Raw genomic sequence first — 21,574 nt, forward strand, 5'->3', positions numbered from 1 at the left:
GCGCCGTGGCCTCATCACTCGGCGCCGCGCGGGGCGGTGCCCGCGGCAGCGGCGGGAGGGACGGGGCGGGACGGAGGGGACAGGATTGGGGACGGAAGGCAGGGAACTGGCTACAGGGCAGGGTCGCGAAGGCCCGGAGGTGGCATTTCGCTGTTAACATGGGGACGGGGCTTTGTACGGCTTGGCGTGGGGAGCGGCTGGGGTCTGCAGCGGGCTTTTGCCCTCTTCTGGTTTGCTGTGGGCAGGTCTTGGCACATCCTGCTGAGGATGGAACAGCTCTTGTGGACTTAGGGCAGACTTAAATAACCTAGCTGTGGTACACGTAAAGGATGTTTATTTTGACACATTGAAGATTAAAATGTAATTGGTTGGTGGGGAAAAGAAGAGAAAGCTTTATTGCAAATGCAAAACCAGCATATTTGCATTATTTTCCATGTAGGATGGTGGCTTATTTGTATAGTATCAACATGTCTGTCTAGGAGTTGATTAGGTTTTAAGGGAAAGCAATAACAGCCCCAGAGTGAAATAAATAAATAAAAATTTTAAAAGAGGATGTAGTAGGAAAGAAGCCAGCAGGTCAAGGGATGTGATTTCCCCCCTCTGCTCTTGTGACACCCCACCTGGATTACTGCATCCAGTTCTGGAGCCCCCAACACAAGAAGGACATGGAGTTCATGGAGAGGGTCCAGAGAAGGACCATCAAGATGATCAGAGGGCTGGAGCACCTCTGTTAGGAAGACAGGCTGAGAGAGTTGGGGCTGTTCAGCCTGGAGAAGAGAAGGCTCCAGGGAGACCTCATAGTGGCCTTCCAGTACCTGAAGGGGCCTACAGGAAAGCTGGGGAAGGTCTTCTTAAACATTCCTTATTTACACCTTATTTCACCTTATTTTATGTGAATTTTCTAAATATATATATATATATATTAATTGCAGATATTGGTTAGTTTTAAGAATAGTGATACTTGTAGCATTTGTTTTTCTCACTTTCCCACACTTGTTAATTGCTGGTATTGTAAACTGATCTTAAAAAATACTGCAAATTTTCACAAGTGACATCTTTACTCAGGTTTAAAGCAAAATTGTCTATTGAAATCAAAAGCTGAAGAGCCAAGAAGCTGTTTCTATCATGACAGTTCACTTGACCAAGGTACTTCTGTGTAGATTTTTTAGTACATTATATCTTCTGCTGTAACATTTGCTTCTTCTGTTTTAGTCTTAATTTTAGGGATATTAATCCCACTAATGGCTATTAGCAGCAAATTTACTGCATGTGCTGTGGCACTTGCCACACAAAGCCAAAAACAGTCTTCAAACCGTTCTTCTAAGATAACAAATTGAAAGACATTTTCCCGAAAATTGGCAATTCTTTCTGTGAGGTGATGAAATTTCACAGCAGCCATGAAGCTGGTGACTGCAAGTACAACAAATCCTCCTGCAACAAAATGAAAGAAGTATTCACCATTGTTGTCAAAGCAAGACAAGACATTTTGGTTGTGCTTCAGAAAGGCTTAATGAACACGACAGTGAGCATTACACAGAACAGTGATAGTCTTAGGCATGGCTTAAACATCTTCAAAATGCCTAGTCTTCATTGAATGGCCAAACACCAAACCAGCATTTGTGATAAAGTCCTTTTATCAGTGACACTGAGCTTAAACACTGGCATTCACAGCTCCTGTAAAAAGCTGATTAGACACAGTAAGTTGAGATGCCACCTGCCACTTCTGTTTTGATAGATGAGGATTCACTGCTAACTTCATTTTATTCATAAGTATTTAAGTTGAGGAGATACTTAGTAAGGCAAGAGAAGGAACTTTTAACATTTTGTAGGAATGTGACTAATGAAAAATACTGGTAAATTATTTTACCTGCAAGGAAGTTCCAAAGGCATATTCCTGCTGGACCTTTAATAGCTCGGTAAGGAACTTTTATTGCGTTAAGAATGCAGAATCCAAAACTGACCAGAGAAAAGAAAATGGCCACACAGAGGAACATTATAATCATCACGTGCAGGCCTGTATTCAGCTTTTTCACCATGTGTGGGAAAACTGGCAAGAAAAAAAAAATCTGTTCAGTGTGTATTTTCTCTTGGCAACGGTAAACATCATACTGTGCTGGTGCTACAATCTTAAATTACATTCAAACAAGACTATTTTTTACAGAGCCGAGCAATTCAAGTAGTTACACACATCTTTGTTCATGATGCTTTCTTTGTCACTACATCGGACAGACCAGGGAAGTTTTACTTAGAGGAACAATCCACAGATGCTGTGAATAAGGATTCAGGTTTAAGTTCTGTTTTAACTAGTTGTGTTAATATCTTTATCTCTACTGCTGTATCATCTGCTGCATTCTTTTCTGTCTCTTTTTCTCCTCTGCTGTCTATCCCAAACTGCTTTTTTTTTGAGCTTCCCATTCCTGTCCCATGCTCTTTTGAAGTCTGATGATCCCAGTTTCCTCATCCAGCCCCCTGCTGCCTAAAATAGTATCACTCCTTTCTCATGTTATTCTTCTTTCTTTTTCTCTCTTTAATACAAGTTCCAGTGAGATCTACTCTAATTTCATGCTAATCCCACAAGTTTCCACTTTCAGACTCCATTCTCAGTTTCTCATCTAGTGTTTATTCTCCTTTATGCTCTTCTGGGTACCTGGCAGAGTTTTAGTTACATCTGTCAGAAGCTGGTAAAGAACTGCAGTTGGGTGGGCTTTAGGTGAAGTGCTCACACTTTGCTAGAGGCATGAGCTCTTCCTCAGCAGCCTGTGCTCGCTTGTCCTTACAGAACAAGAACTTTTTTGGTTTTGTCTTCACAACCAGAATTACTCTCTTGGAGGGCCAAACTGGCCAGCAGCAGCAAAGTGTGGAGCACCTGAGTATTCAGTTTATCCCGCAGTCCTGTGGTAACAGAATTGGAAGAAATGTGAGCAGGAAATTGTAGGTGATGCTGACTGACAGGAAAGAGAGAAGCTGATCAAGAAGAACCCTAAAATACAAGCTGATCAAGAAGAGCCCTCAAGATAGTGTAGCGCTGCACACTCAAATATGTGTTGAAGAACTATCTGCCTAATTAATAAAAAGTTATGAAAAAGAAGGTACATTATATTACAAACAAATAAAGAGATGGCTTCCTTTGCTGCATAACTGAAAAAAAATCCAAACAAACCACATAAGAGGAAGGCAGCAATAAAAGGTAGACGTCACAGTGAATATCAGACATACAATTTGGTCATCATGACATGACAGAATTCTAATAGATTATGCAGAAACCTTCATACTGTATACATTCCACATAAAAAGTAATGATTCGATGTTCTACCTTTTCAGTAGTTCATTCTGGGGTTGTAGTTGGGTCTGTTATATATATGGAAGCTACAGAAGAGACTCCAACAACAAGAAAAGAGGGAAGTAAATGAGAATGTTATTCAGTGCTAGGATGCATGGGAATGGTTCAAAGCTGTGCCAGGGGAGGTTCAGACTGAACATTAGGTAGCATTTCTTGACTATCTTCAGTGAGAGCTCTGTTAGCCTAAGGAGGAGAGGACCACGTCCTCCAAATATGTATCAATGCAGTCAAGAGTGATGGTGGAATGTTAGGTTAATCACAAAGTTTAATAAAGAGTCCAGAAAGCTGTACAGAAATTTCCAGAGGATTAGCTCCTTTTTTCCTCGTTCTTTCTGGCAGGATAGGATGAAAGAACTGGGACAGTGTTTCTCAATGCCCCGAGAAACAGAGCAGAGCTGGGAGAACTTTGGCTGGATGGCTTGTCTGCCAGCCATTCAAACTCTCTAGACACAGTATATGAACATGACTGCTACATCCAGCTCATGATGACGTTGGCAGCTGCAATCAGAACTTGAGCAAGATTTGGTTATTGTAAAAGCGAGTAGTCTGGATTCATCACAGCTTAACAGCTGGTCGTGCTGGTCTAGGTTGAGTTGCTCCTATTCTCTTCTCCATTCCCTCTGTATTCCCACAGTCCTGCCTTCCTTTGAAAAAACTCAAAGGGGCTTGTGAGGCTTGTGTAGTTTCATAGTCAGCCATGATCCTATAAGAAACTATTTTTTTGTGTAGATAAATTTTTTGGCCAGCTTAACTTCCTGAACTACCTCACCACAGTAACTACCAGAGCCACTGCAAAGGATGGGGCAGGACAGCATTACTGTGTGCCAGGGAGAGGGTGAAGTTGCAGTGAATCTGCATGCTGAACTAAAATTCTTCAATGCAAAATATAATTTTCACTACAGCACAGCATGTGTGAAAACTGGAAATCATCCAAAGTACAGATCAAATCTGAATGTTTTTGAGATCTCATTAAAATCTTCTAAGTTAAAAGGAATACATTACAAGAGTTTCTACAACTTTAAGAGTTCAGCAATGTTTTCTCTCCAAAGTTAGAAGGAAAGAAGGTAATTTTTTTTTTCAACATGTTAATAAAGCTAGGAGTATCTGCTGTGGCACACATCTGTGTTAGAACAGCTAGAGAAATACGGAAATGTGGCCAGCTAAATAAATTTCTCCTTCTTAAAGGAAAAAAAAAAAAAAGAGTTCAGCAAAGAAGGCAAGGACAGAAGCACAGAGAGACTGCAGAACAACACTTGGCATAGGAGGACTAAAAGGAAACCCTCAATGATAGGGTTGTTCCTCCCCCCCCCATCTTGATTCCAGGATGACAGAACACACACACTCAGATCCCAAACCATAAATATCACAAGTCAGTCACAAATATAAATTCAATAATAATGATTTGCATTCTGTTAAGCTCTGTGGACAAAAAGAATAGAGTGCTCTTAAAGATGAACTAGACATTAGACAAAAATTCAACCAAAATTGTACTTACTTGTGAATCTGGAACGTCGCCCACCCAGCCCACATTGGCGTATTTTGCCGCCCCGGAAGAGTCCATAGTAAATTTCTCCCATGAACTTGACCAGCTCTGGGTCTGTGGCATTGACTAAGTCAGCTCCTGTTTTGCAAAGGATCTTTCCAGTCATCCACTTTGGGGTCCCCATTGCAACAACAATCAAGATAAAAGACACAAAACTTATTAGAGAAGCCAAGGCACATAAAGTCTTTTTAAAACAGCCAGGCATCCTAGTGGTTTCAAGGAATCATTTCCAAGGCCTCTCTGCAGCAGTCAGGCACGTTTCCCGTTTTTAATCATGCTCCGAAATCCAGATGATTAGCAGGCATTTAAAAAAACATCTTATTGTATTTTGACACTCCAGAAATTACTCTGTACAGCTAAAAATCAAGTCCAAAAATATATTTTTCTGCGACAACATCCTGAAGTGGTTGCAAGTAACAGGTTCATTACCCTGTAGCGTGGTGATGCTTGTTGCTGCAGAAGGTAATCCTATCTCTATTGCCGGGCTAATGTTTCATCAGAGGTCTAACTGTCCTGCTCAAGTGACAAGTTCTGTATTGTAACCTCATGGGAAGAAAATTAGGTGCAGAATCCCGGTTTTTTAGGTTGTGAAAAACGTGGGTAAACAGTTGTCTGCAAGAGACACAGCATTAAAAACACGTCATATAGCATCAGGATTCTGGTGCCCTCTCAGCCGTGTTGAGCTGCCTTCTCTCGATGCTTGTTCCCACCCTGCCTCTAAATGTCACTGCTGCCAGAGCTTCCAGCACCGTCCCTACGGCTCGCAGCGGTGCCCGCCCATCTCGGCCTGTTCTCTGAGGTACACAAATGATGTTTCACGATGCCGAGGTTCCGAGTGGGAACGGGACGCCCGCAGCCCCTCGCAGCCCGGGGGGCCCGGCTGCCCGGGGACGGAAGGAAGGGGCGAAATTTAAGCTACAGGTGCTCTCCAGGAGTACTAAAGTAAACCGGCCCTAATTGCCTGCGCTTCTACGGTTACTGCTACCCAAGAGCTGCAGGGCCCTTTATTATAACCGCTAATTAATGAGTCCTGGCGGGACCCTGGGAGGCCGGTAACACAGCCCGCCGCGGGAGCCCGGGCGGGGCGGCTGCCCCCGCACTCGGCACCGCGGCTGCCGCCCTGGGGCAGGCCCGGCCCCTGCGCCCGGGGGAGCCGCGGGTGCGGGCTCTCCTGAGGTGACAGTCTGGCGGCGGCTCCACCGGATCCCTCAGCACCAGGCTGGGGCTGGGCCGAGGCAGCGGGCTTCCCCCGCGCCCGGCCCCGGCACGGCCCCCGGGCAGGCAGCAGCACCGCCCCTCCCCGCGGCCGGGGCTGCCCGCCCGAGCCCGCCCGTCGCGGGGAGCAGCCCGCATGCGCGGGCGGGGCCGTGCGGGCAGGGGAGGCAGCACCGGAGCCGGAGCCGCACTGAGGCGGGCGGGCGAGGGCTAAGCAGGGGCATGGCGGCAGCGGGCAGGGCGCTGGTGTACGGGGGCAGAGGGGCCCTGGGCTCCCAGTGCGTGCGGTACCTCAAGGCCAGGAACTGGGTAAGCGCCGGGCCGGGGGGCGGCGAGGCGGGGAGTCCCGCGGAGCGAGCTGCGGGTCAGCCTGCGGGGTTCGGGAGAGCGGGCTGCTGACGGCGCCCTTCCTCTCGCTGCGGCAGTGGGTGGCCAGCATCGACCTGGCGGAGAACGAGGAGGCCAGCGCCAGCGTGGTGGTGAGGGCGACCGACTCCTTCCCCGAGCAGGCTGAGCAGGTGGGTCGGCGTCGGGATGCGGGGCGGGCGCTGCCCGGGAGGCCTGAGGCGGCCCTTCCTTCTCCGGGCGCGGCGGAGCGGCTGATGCGTCCAGCCCCGCTCGCCCCCTGCGCTGCCGCTCGCCCTGCGGGGCTGGGTCCGGTTTCCCACAAGAAGCCGGCGCTGTGGGGCAGAGGAGCCCGGCCGGCGGCGGTCCTGCTGCCCTGCAACCCCAAGATGCTTCTGCTCGTCGCTTCATTTGTTTATTTAATTTCCTTCTGACTGCATGCAGGCATGAATGTTTACAAAGAGCTTGATCTGGGACTCTAGGGGCTCGGTACATAAGACAGTTTTGCGTTACTTTTCTCTTGGCGACTTGAAAAGTCGTGGTCTGAGTCAGAGCAGTATAGTGGAGATGGATTAGGCCATCTTAAAATGCAACACTTTTTTCTAGTTTCCTGGCTCTTGAAGGTGTAGCTGGAAGGTATACTCAAAGCATGGAAACCCTAAGCCCCAGTGGGGTCGCTACAGAATGCACTTGTTTTCCACAAAGGTGAACATGGGACAGATCGAAGCTCGCTTAAAAACTGTTCTGCTTTATTCTCAGGAGATAGGGTTTGTTTGGTTTTTTTATCTCAACTTTTGAACCTGTTTCTCTTATTGATCAACTGAATCACTAACCAATGCTTTTATTAGAGCTACACAACTTTTGAGGCTTTTAAAGAGTAGTATAGAATGTTTGCAATGTATTTTTCAATACTGAGCCTTTGTGAAAACCAGTAGATCTGTTGGTTTTTTTTCTGTTGTTGAGAGACAGATTGTTTGCTTTTCACTTTGACAGAGAAAATTCATAGGCAATAAATTAATGACTGGCTGTGAAGTCTTATATTTGAAAGATACCGATACCTAAAAGTATTCAAACTCAAATTTAGGGGCTAGACTTAAAGTGGTGATTGTGGTCCAGATAGAAGCAGTAAGAAGGCTCATCTTAAGTTGTTAATTTCTTGCACTGTCATCAAAAGTGACACTAGTAGTCCTGGTCAGACCTGGGTTTCATTTCCTGTATTAAACAGCACTGTACCCAGAGAAGAACCTGTCAAAAAGTAAGTCGCAAATAAAACCGATATTGGTAAGGATCAGATCTTTCAGTCTGGAAAGCAGTTATTTCCAGTGACATCACACACTGTGTGGTCTGACTTTAATATGGTTACCTTTTAAAACAATTATTTAGTTTAGAGTTCATAAATAATCTGTTTAAATTACTATGTTTTGTGTTACTCAGCTACCTAATTGTAAAAAAAAGTAACTTTAAGACAATCTTGATATTTACTCCTTTATCTTATAATTGCATTGCTTTCAGTTTGGTTTTGTTCTGTCTGTTGAAGGTTACAGCAGAGGTTGGAAAACTTCTTGGTGAAGAAAAGGTGGATGCAATCTTGTGTGTAGCAGGAGGATGGGCTGGAGGCAGCGCCAAAGCTAAATGTAAGCCTTTGGTACATGCATGCTAGTGAACACATGAAGTAAATCTGAGAGGGATCCTTGAAAGTCATGGTAGTAAAGGTGTTTGAGCTCATCCTGCTTAGTGCTTCTCTGAATTGTTGCTGTCTTAAATTTGCACAGCACTTAATATTCTCAGTAATACCCTCTGATGCTCTCATTTTAATCAGAAAAATCTTAATATGCTTTGTGAAGGAGTTCAGGGTTAATTTATGACCTAGATTTTGTGGAAGTTACTGGTGTCAGGTAAATTATATCAGACAGTGGCTGGGTAGAAACACTGAGGTTGTTTCCTAATTAATTACTTTATGCATGAAACCCCAATTGCCTCCAGCAGTTCTCTGAGCTAATACTGTGCAGTATAATACTGGAAGGAGCTGTCTAATGAGCTGATTTCATGCTGCAGAAGAAGCCTTCAGCTTTGAAAAAGTTCTTAAATGTGTAGTATCAGAATGAAATGTTATACTTTACCCTCTAGTATAGAGATACAAGAAAAAAAAAAGGCCTTGTTTTCTGTCTGGAGTAAATCTGGTAAAATGTGTAATTTTCTTCCCCCCACCCAGTTTGGATATTACAGACAAAGTTTTCATTTTAAAAAGAGTCGATACGGAAAGGCATACACACTTGCACCACAGTTGCATTATATTAGTTTGTTATTAGTGTGCACCATATTTTAAATAAGGTAATTTATAATAATTTGCAATAATTGTATTGGTAGGGTGGCAGCATGTCTTGGGTTGGCTTGTGTCTGTAGTTATGCTTGTTCCATCTTGTTTTACAGAAACAGTTCTTTCTGGATACTGAAGTATTTGCCATGGCTAGTTACTGTTTTTCCTCTTTTTCCCATACAGATATGGATAATAAAAAACAATTATGAGAGTTACAATTTTGCTTTCATTTGAAGTTACTGGTGTACCACCCTTGGTAGGCTGCCCCAGTAGAGGTTGCACTGCAGTCCCTGGGGGCACCGCAGTGCCCACAGTACAGGGCAGATGCATCTTAAGTGCTCCATACCAGTGTGCTACTGTCAGACTGGTTGTTTCTTGGTTTATGAAGTAATCTGGTGATAAGAAATATTTTTTGCTCAACTCCTTTATCTCTTGGAGTTTATCTGCATATTAATGGAGCGTGCCTCTTTCACAGACAGTGAGGAAGTTGTAGTAAAAGAGAGATCATGCTACTACTAGGTTAGATGAGGCTACAGTGAGAGTTTTGAGATCCTTGACATAGACTGAAGCAACTCCTACAGGACTTTAAAGAACCTTGGAAATCTTTGAACCACTAATGGAACTATGCTCTGTTTATTTATTTTTTTTTAATGTAGTGAGAAAGCAGGTAATTGCCTAAAATATATGCTGTAGAGCTGGGACTCGGAGCATGTAGAGAAGGGAGATACAAATAACACAAATTTATATTTTTTGTTTAGACTTATGTGGGGAAGAAAAGAACAGTTTCCCACATACTCCATATCAAAGTAGAAAGTGCTAGAAAGCATGTTTTTATAGTCCTCTTGCATAGCCCTGTTGCATTCTGTGTCACAGTAAGAAAATGAGTTGGAAGTCTTTTATCTTTTAGTTTATTTCAGTAATTCTCTTCCTGATCAGCTTTATACAAAAACTGTGATCTGATGTGGAAGCAGAGCATTTGGACATCCACTATTTCCAGCCACCTAGCCACAAAACATCTGAAAGATGGTGGCCTCTTGACTTTGACAGGAGCTCAAGCTGCTTTATCTGGAACCCCAGGTAAAATGCAATGCATGGTAACTGCTGGGACATCAGCAGTTACAACTGTCTGTTAGTCTGAGTATTCTTGTTTGTGAAGCAAGTTTTACTCCTCAGTTTCTTGACACGTAGTACAAAAGGAAAATTGCTGCTGAAACACTGAAGGAAAGTGTCACTTTACAGGTAGCAATACTGAATCTTTTGAAGCTGGGGCACAAACAGATTCAGTATTTAAGTAGTATTTGACATGCATTGGTGAAATGTAGTTGGCTAACATATGATACAGTAAAAAAAGTTTGGAAAACAATGAAAAACAGAAGCACACAGCAAGCTGTAAGTACAGTGCTTAAATCAAGTTAAATCTTCTGTTTGTGTTCTGAAAGGCAGTCCTTAATTGCCCAATTTTTCCATTGTTGATGACTCAGCTGATTCTGTTAAATGTGCTTGTCCTGCTCATGTTCTGATTCCAGTCTGTCTTTGCTTCAGACATAGATAAGCTTGTTGACCTTTGGCTCTGCCCTCCACTAGCTATACAAACGTTATTGAGTTTTTCATCTTGCTCCTTGCCATGTTGGTATGCATCAAGGAAGAAATCTGGGAACAATTTAAAATTTAAAAACAATGAAGGCACAGACACAGTAAGGAGAGGAAAGTTTTGGAGACAAAGTACTCTTATTTCCAAATCTTTCATTAGTGTGACTTCAGCAATATTTTGATGAGACATGGGAACTAAGATTTTAAAACACAAAAATTTATGAATACTCCCAAAAGCCGTGTCTGAAGTTTTTCAGTAAAAATGTGGTATTTTCCAGGTAATGGTTCATATTCTGTGTTTACAGCTGCACCTGGCATAGTCTGAAAACAAAAGGCTTATTTTATGAGAATAAGCAGATGAATAATTTACTGTGTACTACTGACTGGCCAGATACAAATGAAGAAAATGTGAACTCTGGCAAACTTTCATGTTGCTGGGTGGTTTTGGGAAGTGGGGACCACAACAGAGGAATCAAAGTGATTTGCCTGCATGTTTTGAACTAGCTAGTTTCAAAAAGTCTGGATTTTTCTGAGAAACACAGCAGTGCTTTGGGCAAACACATGCAACTTATTAACATCAGGAAGAATTGGGAAAGAGTTGTTTCTCAACTTTTGCAAATACGACTTGTTAGTCTCGTTCCTACCCGCTGTTGTGTAAAGAACCATCTTTTTCTGGTTTGCTGTTAGTGTGATTTTTTTTTTTCTTTTTCTATCTGAAAATCTTTACTTGCATAATGCAAGTTGAAGAGTACTGAGAATTCCATTAAAAAGTTACTGAAGCAGTGACAATAATGGCTAAGAAATGTAGAACCATGAGAAGGTTTAAGAAAACTTGGAATGTTTGGTTTAGATGAGAGAGGGGAATACCACAGAGATGCAGATATTTTCATCCCAGCAACAAAATAAGTTAACTACTGGTGCCCATGTTTCCTCATGATGAAAATGGATGTTATACAATATGTCTAATTGAAAAGAAAGGAAGTATTTGTACAAAGCAAGATTATTTTTAACTTTGATACAAAGTACTTACTTAGGAACATTGAAAGGGGGTTGTGTATGTATGTAAATGGGTAGAAAGGCATCAAGATGTAGTAGACAAAATACATTTATGTTTTACAGTGTACTTAATCTGTGTCTAGATGGTTCGGCAGATAGAAACCATGAGACACCTTAGACTTATTTGCAACCTGATTGTCCAGATCTTGTACCTGACCAGTGTGCCTTATGCTGTCATTCCTGTTGCTCTTACACTGCTAAATACTGTCTGCCTGGAAAGCAACAGTGTTTAGGAAGAAGTTTACCTGTGAGTTACCTAGTAATTTTCTACCATGAGAGTTTTTTTGTTTGTTTGTTTTTTGTTTTTTAATTTTTCTCCAAAGGGCCTGTCAGACCTCAGCTGCTGACCAAGTGAATTACGTTTCTGGAGAGAAGTGAGCTGCAGATACCTTAGTCATATTATTAAAATTCACAGAATTGCTGGAGTTGAAAGGGACCTCTAAAGATCATCTAGTCAAACTCTCCCACTGAAGTAGGATAACCTAGAGCACTTTACACAGGACTGTACCCAGGCGGGTTCTGAATATCTCCAGAGATGGAGATGGATGATCGTCTTATTAAAGTCTATGAACATCTTCACACTTACTGTGTTAGTTTTATAAGGTTAGCCTTGTAGGTCCTATCCTTCAGGGTACATTTGGGTACATTAACTAAACATTCTTAACTCAGTAAGCTGCTTATTTCTGCAGTGCTGAATAAACTGCATTCTGTGATAGTTCCTGGATGCCTTTTTTTTTTTTTTCCTTTTATCTTTTAATATGTATGTTTTGATAGGTTTTAAAAGTCTGATACTATTCTTGCTGTGGTGGGTAGTCTTAAAATTCATCAAACAATCTGAGTTTCTGTAATACTACTGGTGATACTGAGAGCTGTTTTGATTGTACTCTAATTTGTCTGTTTTTACTTGTTAGGGATGATTGGCTATGGCATGGCCAAAGGAGCAGTGCATCAGCTTTGTCTGAGTTTAGCTGGTGCCAATAGTGGCTTGCCATCTGGTTCTGCTGCTGTTGCCATTTTACCGTAAGTGGCTGCATATTTGCCTCTGCCTGTGTTGTTTTATTTAATTACTGTTGTAACCTAGAGTCAGGTGGATATGCTTGCCATGTCCTATTCACATTACACAGCTTCTCAGAGAAAAAGGCATCTCGAACATACAAACATAATGATAAGTAAGTCACCCTAGAAATGATTAATTTCCTGTGCTTTGCAAAGCAGTAGTGGATATTGAGATTAAAATTCTAATCACTTTTAACCAGTTTAACTGTAGCCTTGCATTAGTGTGTGGGTTGTTCTGTTTTTTTTCTCAGTATAGACAGATCTGTGAAAATGAGATGAGCTATTCAGCACAGGTTTAGACTTAGCTGTGTGATAATAGTAAAGCAAAGGATTATTTGACAAGTTTTGACTTGGTTAAAGATGCTTCTTCATAAGGTGCTGCATATCTGTGCTTGATCAATAAAATCAGGTCACTTTGAGGATCTGTGAAAATAAAAAGTTTAGCTTGTATTTGCCTGTTACAGCTCTCCCTTTGATGAGAAAAGCTAGTGAACAGTTGATGGCCTAGCAGATCTTTAGTATGTCTAAATTTATTAATTCCACTGCAAAAATAAAAAGTACTTTTCTTGCCACGTCAATAACTAGTTCAGGACCCAAAACTTCAAACTAAAGAATTCTGTATAGAGATTTGGAACACTGCCTGAATTCTCTCTGTTTTCCTCATATATACACATTTATGTGCACTTCAGGTCAGAGAGCAACGGCATTAAAAATGTTTGGTAATTGACACCACCTTCTACAGAGCTTTGCAGACAGCAAGATGACTGGACTTTGGGTGTTCTGCACTTGCACACTTCTCATGCAGAACTCTGTTCTTGAGTGAATTTTTGAGAGAGTGATTATACCGTGGGTTGTCAACAGCATCTTGGAGAGGGCTGTGAAAAGTTCAGCCCTTAATATCATTGTATGTAGTGCATATATGGATCATCAAAGTCAAAGCTTTCTATGCTCGTGCACTTAATCTCTGCCTTTGCAGCTGGTGTGAGGCTGTTTGAAAGCACGGTTGTAGCACATATGTCCTGTGCAGTACATGTGAACAGGCATATTGCTGCCATTCCCTGTCTGCATGAGAGAGCCTGGAAGGGAGCTGTGGGCTGAGTGCTTGCCCTGATGGACTGGATGCCACGAGCAAGCCAGGGAGATGAGGGGTTGTAGGTGGGAACCTCTGATGTACATCGAAACTGATGGCTGTATGCTGTTAACACATGTAGAGGATGCAAGGGAAATCCATACCACGTGGTATAAAAGTCAAGCATATGTTACAGCAATGAACAGAAGCAGGTGGTGCTTATCAGAACATGATTTATAAATAAAAGGCTTATCTTTTTTTAATCACAGGGTTACCTTAGATACACCAGCAAACAGGAAATCAATGCCTGACGCAGACTTCAGTTCCTGGACACCCTTAGAATTCATTGCTGAGTGAGTATCTGTGTGGTAACTAACCAGTTCCTCAGTGTCCCTCTTGCTGCTGCATCTTATTGCATGTTCTTTCTAAATAGCTGTCTTGGATTGGGGTGGGGTTTTATTTTTTCCTCCATCCCGCCCTCATTGTTTGTTTCTAAATTATGTTGGGTTTCTTGCACAGGCTTCTTAAGGGGAGCAAATTAGGCAAACTCCCTTGACTTCTGTACACCAGTTATTCCAACAAAGGAGATAGCCTTAAGCAGTTGGAAGGCAGCATATCTCATAAAGACTGTAGACAAATTAAATTACAGACAACAGATGCAGGAGTCAGTAGTCTGTCTTAAAGGTAAACTGCAAATAAGCATGTAAACTTTGGGAGTTATTTTTTCTGTTATACACTCTTTATTGCCCATCTATGGTATGTAAGTTCACCTAACTCAGCTGGAAAAATTCCTGCTCTTGTTTAGAAAAATTGAGTCAAGATTATTTTTGATCCCATCATCCACAAAGGCTTGTCCCAGATGATACTGCAAAATGCTGAAACTGCAACTGTAGCTTATTTAACAGCAGGCTGAGATTATAAGGCTTACTCTTTCTAATTCCCCTCGGAGAAGGTGCAGCCTAAGTACTGCTTTGTGATGTGACGGGGAGTAGGAAAGATTCTGCTGAGAGTTAGCTGCTAAAAGGAAGAAAATAAGGACATAACTGTCATGCTTGTTTGAGGAAAAACAAAAATCAGTACAAGTTCATACATTGTAAATGGCTTTACTCTTACACGTTTTTTAAGTCTTTTAGAAATGACACAGAAATTGCATTTATCTATTGGTAATTGTTCAGAGTAGTTTAGTTCTGACATTAGATTTCCTTTTTAAAATTTTTTTTAACCTGGATGTCAGAGTAGGAAATGTTTTTTGTTATGAGAAGCCTATGCAGCTGTTTGAAGCCTATGCAGGATCTTTAAAAGTGCCCCATTAATTGAATTTAGTTGGCTTAAAAATGTTCAAAAAATACATCTTTATTGTGTTCCTGAGATTGCTTAGCCAGATGTTATGGCTTTACAAATTAATTTTAAAATTTTAACTTTTAAGAGTTTTTTCCTTAGGGGAGAATTAGGTTGCATGGTTTGCTTTCTTTCTTGGGTTCTAATTCCCTACATTTTAAATCCACCTTTGAAAACTGACTCTTCGTTTGTGGAAGAAAGCCATCCAGTGTTGTTAAGTATTGGTAACGTCTGCATCTTGGGAAGGATGCTGGAAATCTTTTTCCATATGACACTTCAGTTTTGTGCTCTGTAAGCCCTAGTGTCAGATGTATGGACCTTCCAACATGGCAGTTGCTATGTCTGCAGTGTTGGAAGGGTTGATTGACCTGAAAAATATACTGCACTACATTTTAAGTCAGGAGTTTATATTACATTTTGATAAAGAATGTTCTGCTGTGCTACCTAGAATGAGTCTGTCTTACTTGGCATTATTGTGGATGTCTTGAGGGTTTCTGTGCTTCTGAGACCATTTTCACAGTTAGATACCTTTAGCGTTACAGTGGTCTCTTGGCAGAGTAACAGGCTTAGCAGTTGTATTTTAGCCTTAAACCTGTGTTCCTGATACATTCTATAAAGGGAAGTTAAGTAGCCCCTCCCTTTTTATTTTCCTTTTATTTTTTTATTTTTATTTTTTTTTAAATTGGAAAAATCTTGCCACTTTGACATTTTAAGCTCCTGGCCTTTTCCTTTGAGATCTTCTGAAAATCCTGTGTGTGTGCTGTAAAGCCCTATGGATCCCTCTGGGTCTCTGCCCAGCTCTGAGCGCCTGAATCCAGGGACTGCATTGCTAGTTTGCAGCATACATAGAAATCACTAGACAGAGCAACAGGAGAAGAAGGAAAAGCAACAGACTTTATATTATGCTTCCTGTCAATGTGCCTGATAGTATTTTTTTTTTTTTTCCTCCTCCTCACCCTGTTTTATCCATTTATTTTAAAACAGAACCTTTTATGACTGGATAACAGGAAAGAATCGACCAAACTCGGGGAGTCTAATCCAGGTGATAACTACAGGAGGGAAGACTGAACTAGTTGCAGCACATCTTTGATTTCAGGCACTTAAGATGGTGGAACTACAGCAGAGGAGAAGCTATGGAAAAATCTGTCTGCCAGTATAATTTAGATCGTCTTCTGTATCCAGTGATTGTATTTATGTCATTAATGGAAGCAGATTTCAAGTAATGTTCTGTCAGATGTAAGCTATTGGCATTTGTTTACCAACAAGTATTTGTCTCTAAAAGGAAATTGCAGGCTTTAAAGTTCTGTAGATGTCCTAATTCTGCATATTGACTTGCCCATTTTTACTGACATGAGAATTGTGCTTAATTATGTCATTTAATCACATATATAATGGTCGGATTTTTTTCTCAGTAAGTTTTTCTGGCAACTTATAGTCAATCTTTCAATAGTCTGTCTACCTTTTTCTGTCTGAGAATATAACCCCACCTCAGCATATCATGTTGGCTGTAGTTATAAGGAAACATTGCAGTCACAAATAATGTCCTAGTCGTGTAACATTTTTTTCATGTGAATGTTCCACTTGAGTTAATGGAACTGTATAGAGATCACTCAAGATGGAGTTCCTAATTTGCCTTACAGTTTATAAGCTGCTACCAGGCCTACAGTTGTAGGATAAAATAGTCATTCTGCCAAATGATTAGTATGTCTGTGTTAGTCATGATGGTTCTTTACAGCACTTTTTTTTTAAAAAAAAGTAGTACTAGAAAAAGGATTCACACACTTCTATTTGAATATTGAACTTTTTGTGCTAAATAAAAGTATATTGTTTTATGCACTGAGCTGTCTCTGTTACTGTAATCCAAATACCTGAATAACATTTTAATCAATTTAACTGAACTACAAGTTTAGTTATGGTAAATTACTTCAATTTTTACTTACTTTCTTCTGATCATGGTCATAGAATCACAGAATGGTTTGGGTTGGAAGGGACCTTAAAGATTGCCTAGTTCCAACCACCCTGCATGGGCAGGGTACACCTCATCATTCTGTGTAGAATACATTTCTGTAAGAGAGGTGCAGAAGAGCTATTAGCTATGTCTAAGACAGGTCTTCAGCTGCAGCAAGTTTTCTATAACCCAGCTACATTATGTGGAAATGCAGTGTGATTGTAGAGTGACAGTATTGCTTATTCTGACCAGAGGCTTACATGGAACCAGTCATGTCAGAGTTTGTTGAACACCTTGAAAATGACTGAATGTGCAAAGTTGTATGTACATTCTCTCTGTGCAGTTTTTGGTTTTAATTAACGTTGGGGAAGGACTTACTGCTGTAAGTCAGGAAAGTTTTCCTTTCTTCCCACTAGGAAGAGCTTACATGTGCTGATGTCACTTAACATGATCGTATGGCTGGGATTCCAGATGTGCATTTCTAGAGCTGTGTTAGAGCCCAGGGTCAAGGACCTAGCAGGCTACATGGGTATTTTTACAAAACTTGCTGTGGCAGAATGTTGTTTACACAGCAATGAGACTAAGACAAACAGGTAATCTCTTTTATTTGTTAAGGGCTACACAAGGACTTTTCAGGCATCTTTTATAGGTTTTGAACATGTACCTGGACCTTAATGTTTTTATCAATAATCTGGCAAAGAAGGCACATGACTAGTCTTTGGTCATGTGGAATTAAGTTGAAGGTTGTGACTAATCAATCCTGAGATTATACGGGAGGAAAGAGGGAAACTAGGTTTAAATTTTGGTAGAGATCAAAAGGTCAAAAAAAGACAACAAGGTGTGATCCATGCATTTCAGAAGCTTGATGGATTCCTCCTTCTTCTTAACTAGAAAGACCTCACAGTCCTGGTAGGAGAACCTGGGCCAAATCCATGTTTCTGACCTAGATGCTTTGGATATGCTTTGCCAGTACCAGCTAGAGGTAATGGCCTTGAAAACAGGGGAGTTACGTGCACTATGCTAAGGGGAGGGTGCCAAGCTTGTAGAGACCTCAGCTGGCTAGTTGTCTCCCTGCATGCCCCATTTCATGAATGCACCCGAGCAGGTCTAGCAGCAGAACAGCTGTGTTAGGACAGTGTGGAACACGAAGCAGGGCCACCAGTCATTCTGTATTGTTGTACATGTGCAGCCGTAGCTCTAGTGGTGATTCAATGTCTCACAAGGGTCTAGTCCTCCTACCCATCTTACCAAATGTAAGGCTATTGTTAGTGTAAGACACAGTAGCTGTATAAACACATGAGATGGAAGAAATCCATGTTGAATGGAGTGTGAACATAGCAACAGGAGCATCCTCAGCTGAGCTTTCCTTCTTCCACTCTTGCCTGATGGAGAAGAATGGTATGAAACATGAGCAACTTCTCCATTCTATAAAAGCTGTCTACCTCGGTGTCCTTATTCAACTTGTACTCTGCCTATTGGAAAAAATAATGTTGACTGTAGCAATGTAAGAGTGACTGTGAAACAGTGAATAGTGGTAAAATACAGTTGTGAATGGAAGACTGGTGACTGGATTATTAACTTTTATCAGTTGCAGGTATGAGTGGAAAGATACGAAAATGGCATTACTGAAGTTTGAGAGTGAGAAGGAAGGTGTTTGTAGTTCTTCCTCCAGCTACCAAAACTTTGCCACACAACCCCCAATACACAGGCATAAGTGGGTAAGAACCTGAACTGCTGTTCAGACTGAGGCCACCATCCCATGCACGCTTCTTTTGCTTTGCAGAACCTTTCCTTCACTGCAGAACTGAGTCTGGAATGTTTTCAGATTTCACTGTGAGGTGAAATTCATATACTTTACCAACAGGTTTAATTAGTTTTTCAAAGTAATCTTTTTATTTGAAAATTAATTTTCTATTGACTGGCTAATAAGGATGCCACAGAATGGAAGTTTAACATGATGTTCTGCATGCAAGGAAAACATCATACTGTAAATGCAGTGGAATTGTACCCAAATACAATGGGAGTTGAGTCATTGCAGTTGCAGTTCTACATTAGCCCAAAACTGCACTTGGAAACCTTTTGTTGAAATAATTTGCTATGCTAAATGAGCACTTTTTTTTTTTTTTTTAAGTGGAATTAAAATGACCACCACAACAAAGAGTAACATTTATTATCTTGTTTCTTGTTTCTTTTTCCTTGTGTTGGCTTACTGGAAGAAAACAGATGGGGACTGCAACAGTATGCAGAGATGCTTCAGACTAACCTTTGTGGTGTTGAACAAGGTGAGAAGTAGGCAGAAATCTGAAAAGTATTGCAGAGGTCAGTAGCAAACATCACTTGAGATTTAGATCCCTGTCATACACTGCCATGCTTGCACTTCCTGAAACATCGTGTTCTAAAGGATTTGCTTTATAAATCCGGCCGGTCTCGGCGGTTTGCAAGGACTCTTTGGAGATAGGATCACGTGCTCCCACAGCTGAGTTGAGGCTGATCTTCAGGAATGCCAGTAGAGGGCAGAGACTTCCAATGAATGGAGATTTCTCTATTGCTGGGAATGCCTGTGTTCTTGGCAGCGAGGATTTTAATTGTGCCACAGCCTCTGCTGAGAGGCTCATTCTCCTTACTTGCTTTATTGCCACAATCCAAGCTTTCTGGCCTTTCCTACACCAAGCACATGCAGCCTATTACATATACCACTTCCAGAAATCCTTTCATCTGTTTCAAACCAAACCGAAACACACCAGACCAACACAAAAAACCCTGACAATAACAGAAGAAAAAGCAAACAAAATTAAGAACCCAAGAGTGTGAAGGGAGTCCCACAGCAGGGTGTAGCATAAATGTTGACATGTTACCAACAAGTAGACTGTCAATAATCTCTAATAGTTTTAAGGTCTTGGACACAACAGGAAGAGAAATGGATTTTTTTAACTTCTGTATTGCACAGGATTATAAGAATTTCCTAACCCAAACAAAATAACCAGCATCTATTCAGACCAGGCTATTATTAACACAGGCAGAATTTCACAGACTCATAGAATGGTTTGAGCTGGAAGGGACCTTAAAGATCATCTAGTTCCAACCCCCCTGCATAGGCAGGGACACCTCCCACTGGATCAGGTTGCTCAGGGCCTTGTCCAACCTGGGCTTGAATTTGGATACATAACATTAATTACTATACATTTTTAATGTGAACACTTTAACTCCCTTGCTTGTGAAATGAAGGAATAGATTATATTTTTAAAAGTGTTATTTAGGACAGAACAAGAAGTAGTGAGCCACAGGACTGTAATTTCTATAATTTAATATTCATTATCCAGTGCCTCTTGTAGATATGAACTACACTGCTAATGACTGTATTTTCCTTGTATGAACTTCCTCTTAAATCCTTTTCTTAAGTACGTCTTAGGGCATTCTTACAAATGAAAATTATTGAAGAACCTTAAGATTGGAGCCCCTGGTTTCTGTTCCTGCTTTGGCTTCTCATCTGCTGGAAGATTTGAATACATCTCTGCATTCCTGTCTCATATCCCAAATCTATATACAAGACCATTGAAAGTGTTTAGAGACTACTGATGAAAATCAGAACATATGAATGAAATACAATTATCTTTCTGTGCATGCAATAATAGAAGCTCAAAATACCTCTTTTGTCAGTGATCTCATTGAAATGAATGTAAAATTGTCACCACAAGCTAAAGTCATATTACTTTGCTACCAGTCACATTCAGTGATTTCTAAAAGAAGTACTATGTCAAATATTACCTCAGCCAGATAATCTGGATGGCACTTACCTGTGTATCTGGTAGAAGGTACACAGTTTCTACCCAGCACAACAGGCATTAGTTTTTTTGTGATTATCACAGCTGGAAAATAAAATATTTTTAATTTTGAACAAACCAATTATTCTTTCTACCAATGCATCCTTAAGTGAGTCAGGGTTGAGGAAATAATACAAATGGGCTCCATATTAGATTCTGGATCCACACGACTTAGCATGATGGTTAGCTTTTTTAATGTAAGCCCATACACGACCATAACCTGGAAGAAAAGAGTCTCTGACTCCCAAGAAAGCTATTTTTCCAAATTATTGAGATCTTTCTGATATGCTCACATTCCCAGACTTTTCTTCATCCTACATGTTAAGAATGACCAGACTATTAAAATGCCAGCTGCTAGTTACCAAAGTGAGAGCTTACTATCCTGGACAGCAGGGCGGAGCTATGTGTGTCTGAAATAAGTGCCTTATGCATACAGTATTGTACTAATCAAATGAAGCAGTTCATAATCCAGCAGATGTTAATGACCTACTTTATCCACATCACCTGTTAAATAGCTTTAATTCCACTGATTTTTCTGAATAACAAATTTTCTTTCACCTTACAAACCACCTCCACAACTTCCTCTCTGCAAATTTAGGCCTGTCTTCAACTGAAGTGGTACCCTGCAAACCATTACAGCATCTGTATAGCAAGCATGGAGGGAAACCATGCTGCTAGCAATATGAGGCCACACACACACCAATAAAACAATGCATCTGCTCTCCTCCCCAGCCTCAACTTCCCTTATTTTCCCTGTGGATTAAAGTCTCTCAGCCCAAACTTCCTCAGAGGGGTGTCAGGCAGCATGGGCAGTTGAGATGCTGTGTGCCTAATTGTTTCCTGCTCCACTTTGCCTACTGCTTTTGCTATGGCTCTGCTCCCTGGCGTTCCTGCCCTGGCACAGGACGTCCCCGAGGGGCTGCAGCTGCTGCTGCA

At 41.3% G+C, this 21,574-nt stretch overlaps 2 protein-coding genes across 2 annotated transcripts; one reads left to right on the plus strand and one right to left on the minus strand.

The window, feature by feature from the left end:
* Positions 1-1,039: 1,039 nt before the first annotated feature.
* CLRN2 (clarin 2) lies at positions 1,040-5,208 on the minus strand. The gene is made up of 3 exons (XM_051616731.1): positions 4,836-5,208; positions 1,868-2,047; positions 1,040-1,431 (listed from the first exon to the last, which is right to left on the minus strand). Exons 1-3 carry the CDS (start codon positions 5,086-5,088, stop codon positions 1,166-1,168), a joined length of 699 nt encoding a protein of 232 aa, XP_051472691.1. The 5' UTR covers positions 5,089-5,208; the 3' UTR covers positions 1,040-1,165.
* A 1,035-nt stretch (positions 5,209-6,243) lies between these two features.
* QDPR (quinoid dihydropteridine reductase) lies at positions 6,244-16,705 on the plus strand. Its single transcript, XM_051616733.1, has 7 exons — positions 6,244-6,407; positions 6,524-6,616; positions 7,981-8,077; positions 9,697-9,837; positions 12,318-12,426; positions 13,801-13,884; positions 15,854-16,705. The coding sequence occupies exons 1-7, from the start codon at positions 6,321-6,323 to the stop codon at positions 15,957-15,959; spliced, it is 717 nt and encodes a 238-aa protein (XP_051472693.1). The 5' UTR covers positions 6,244-6,320; the 3' UTR covers positions 15,960-16,705.
* Positions 16,706-21,574: the final 4,869 nt, after the last annotated feature.

The sequence above is a fragment of the Apus apus genome, chromosome 4, assembly GCF_020740795.1.
Source record: "Apus apus isolate bApuApu2 chromosome 4, bApuApu2.pri.cur, whole genome shotgun sequence".
NCBI lineage: Eukaryota > Metazoa > Chordata > Aves > Apodiformes > Apodidae > Apus > Apus apus.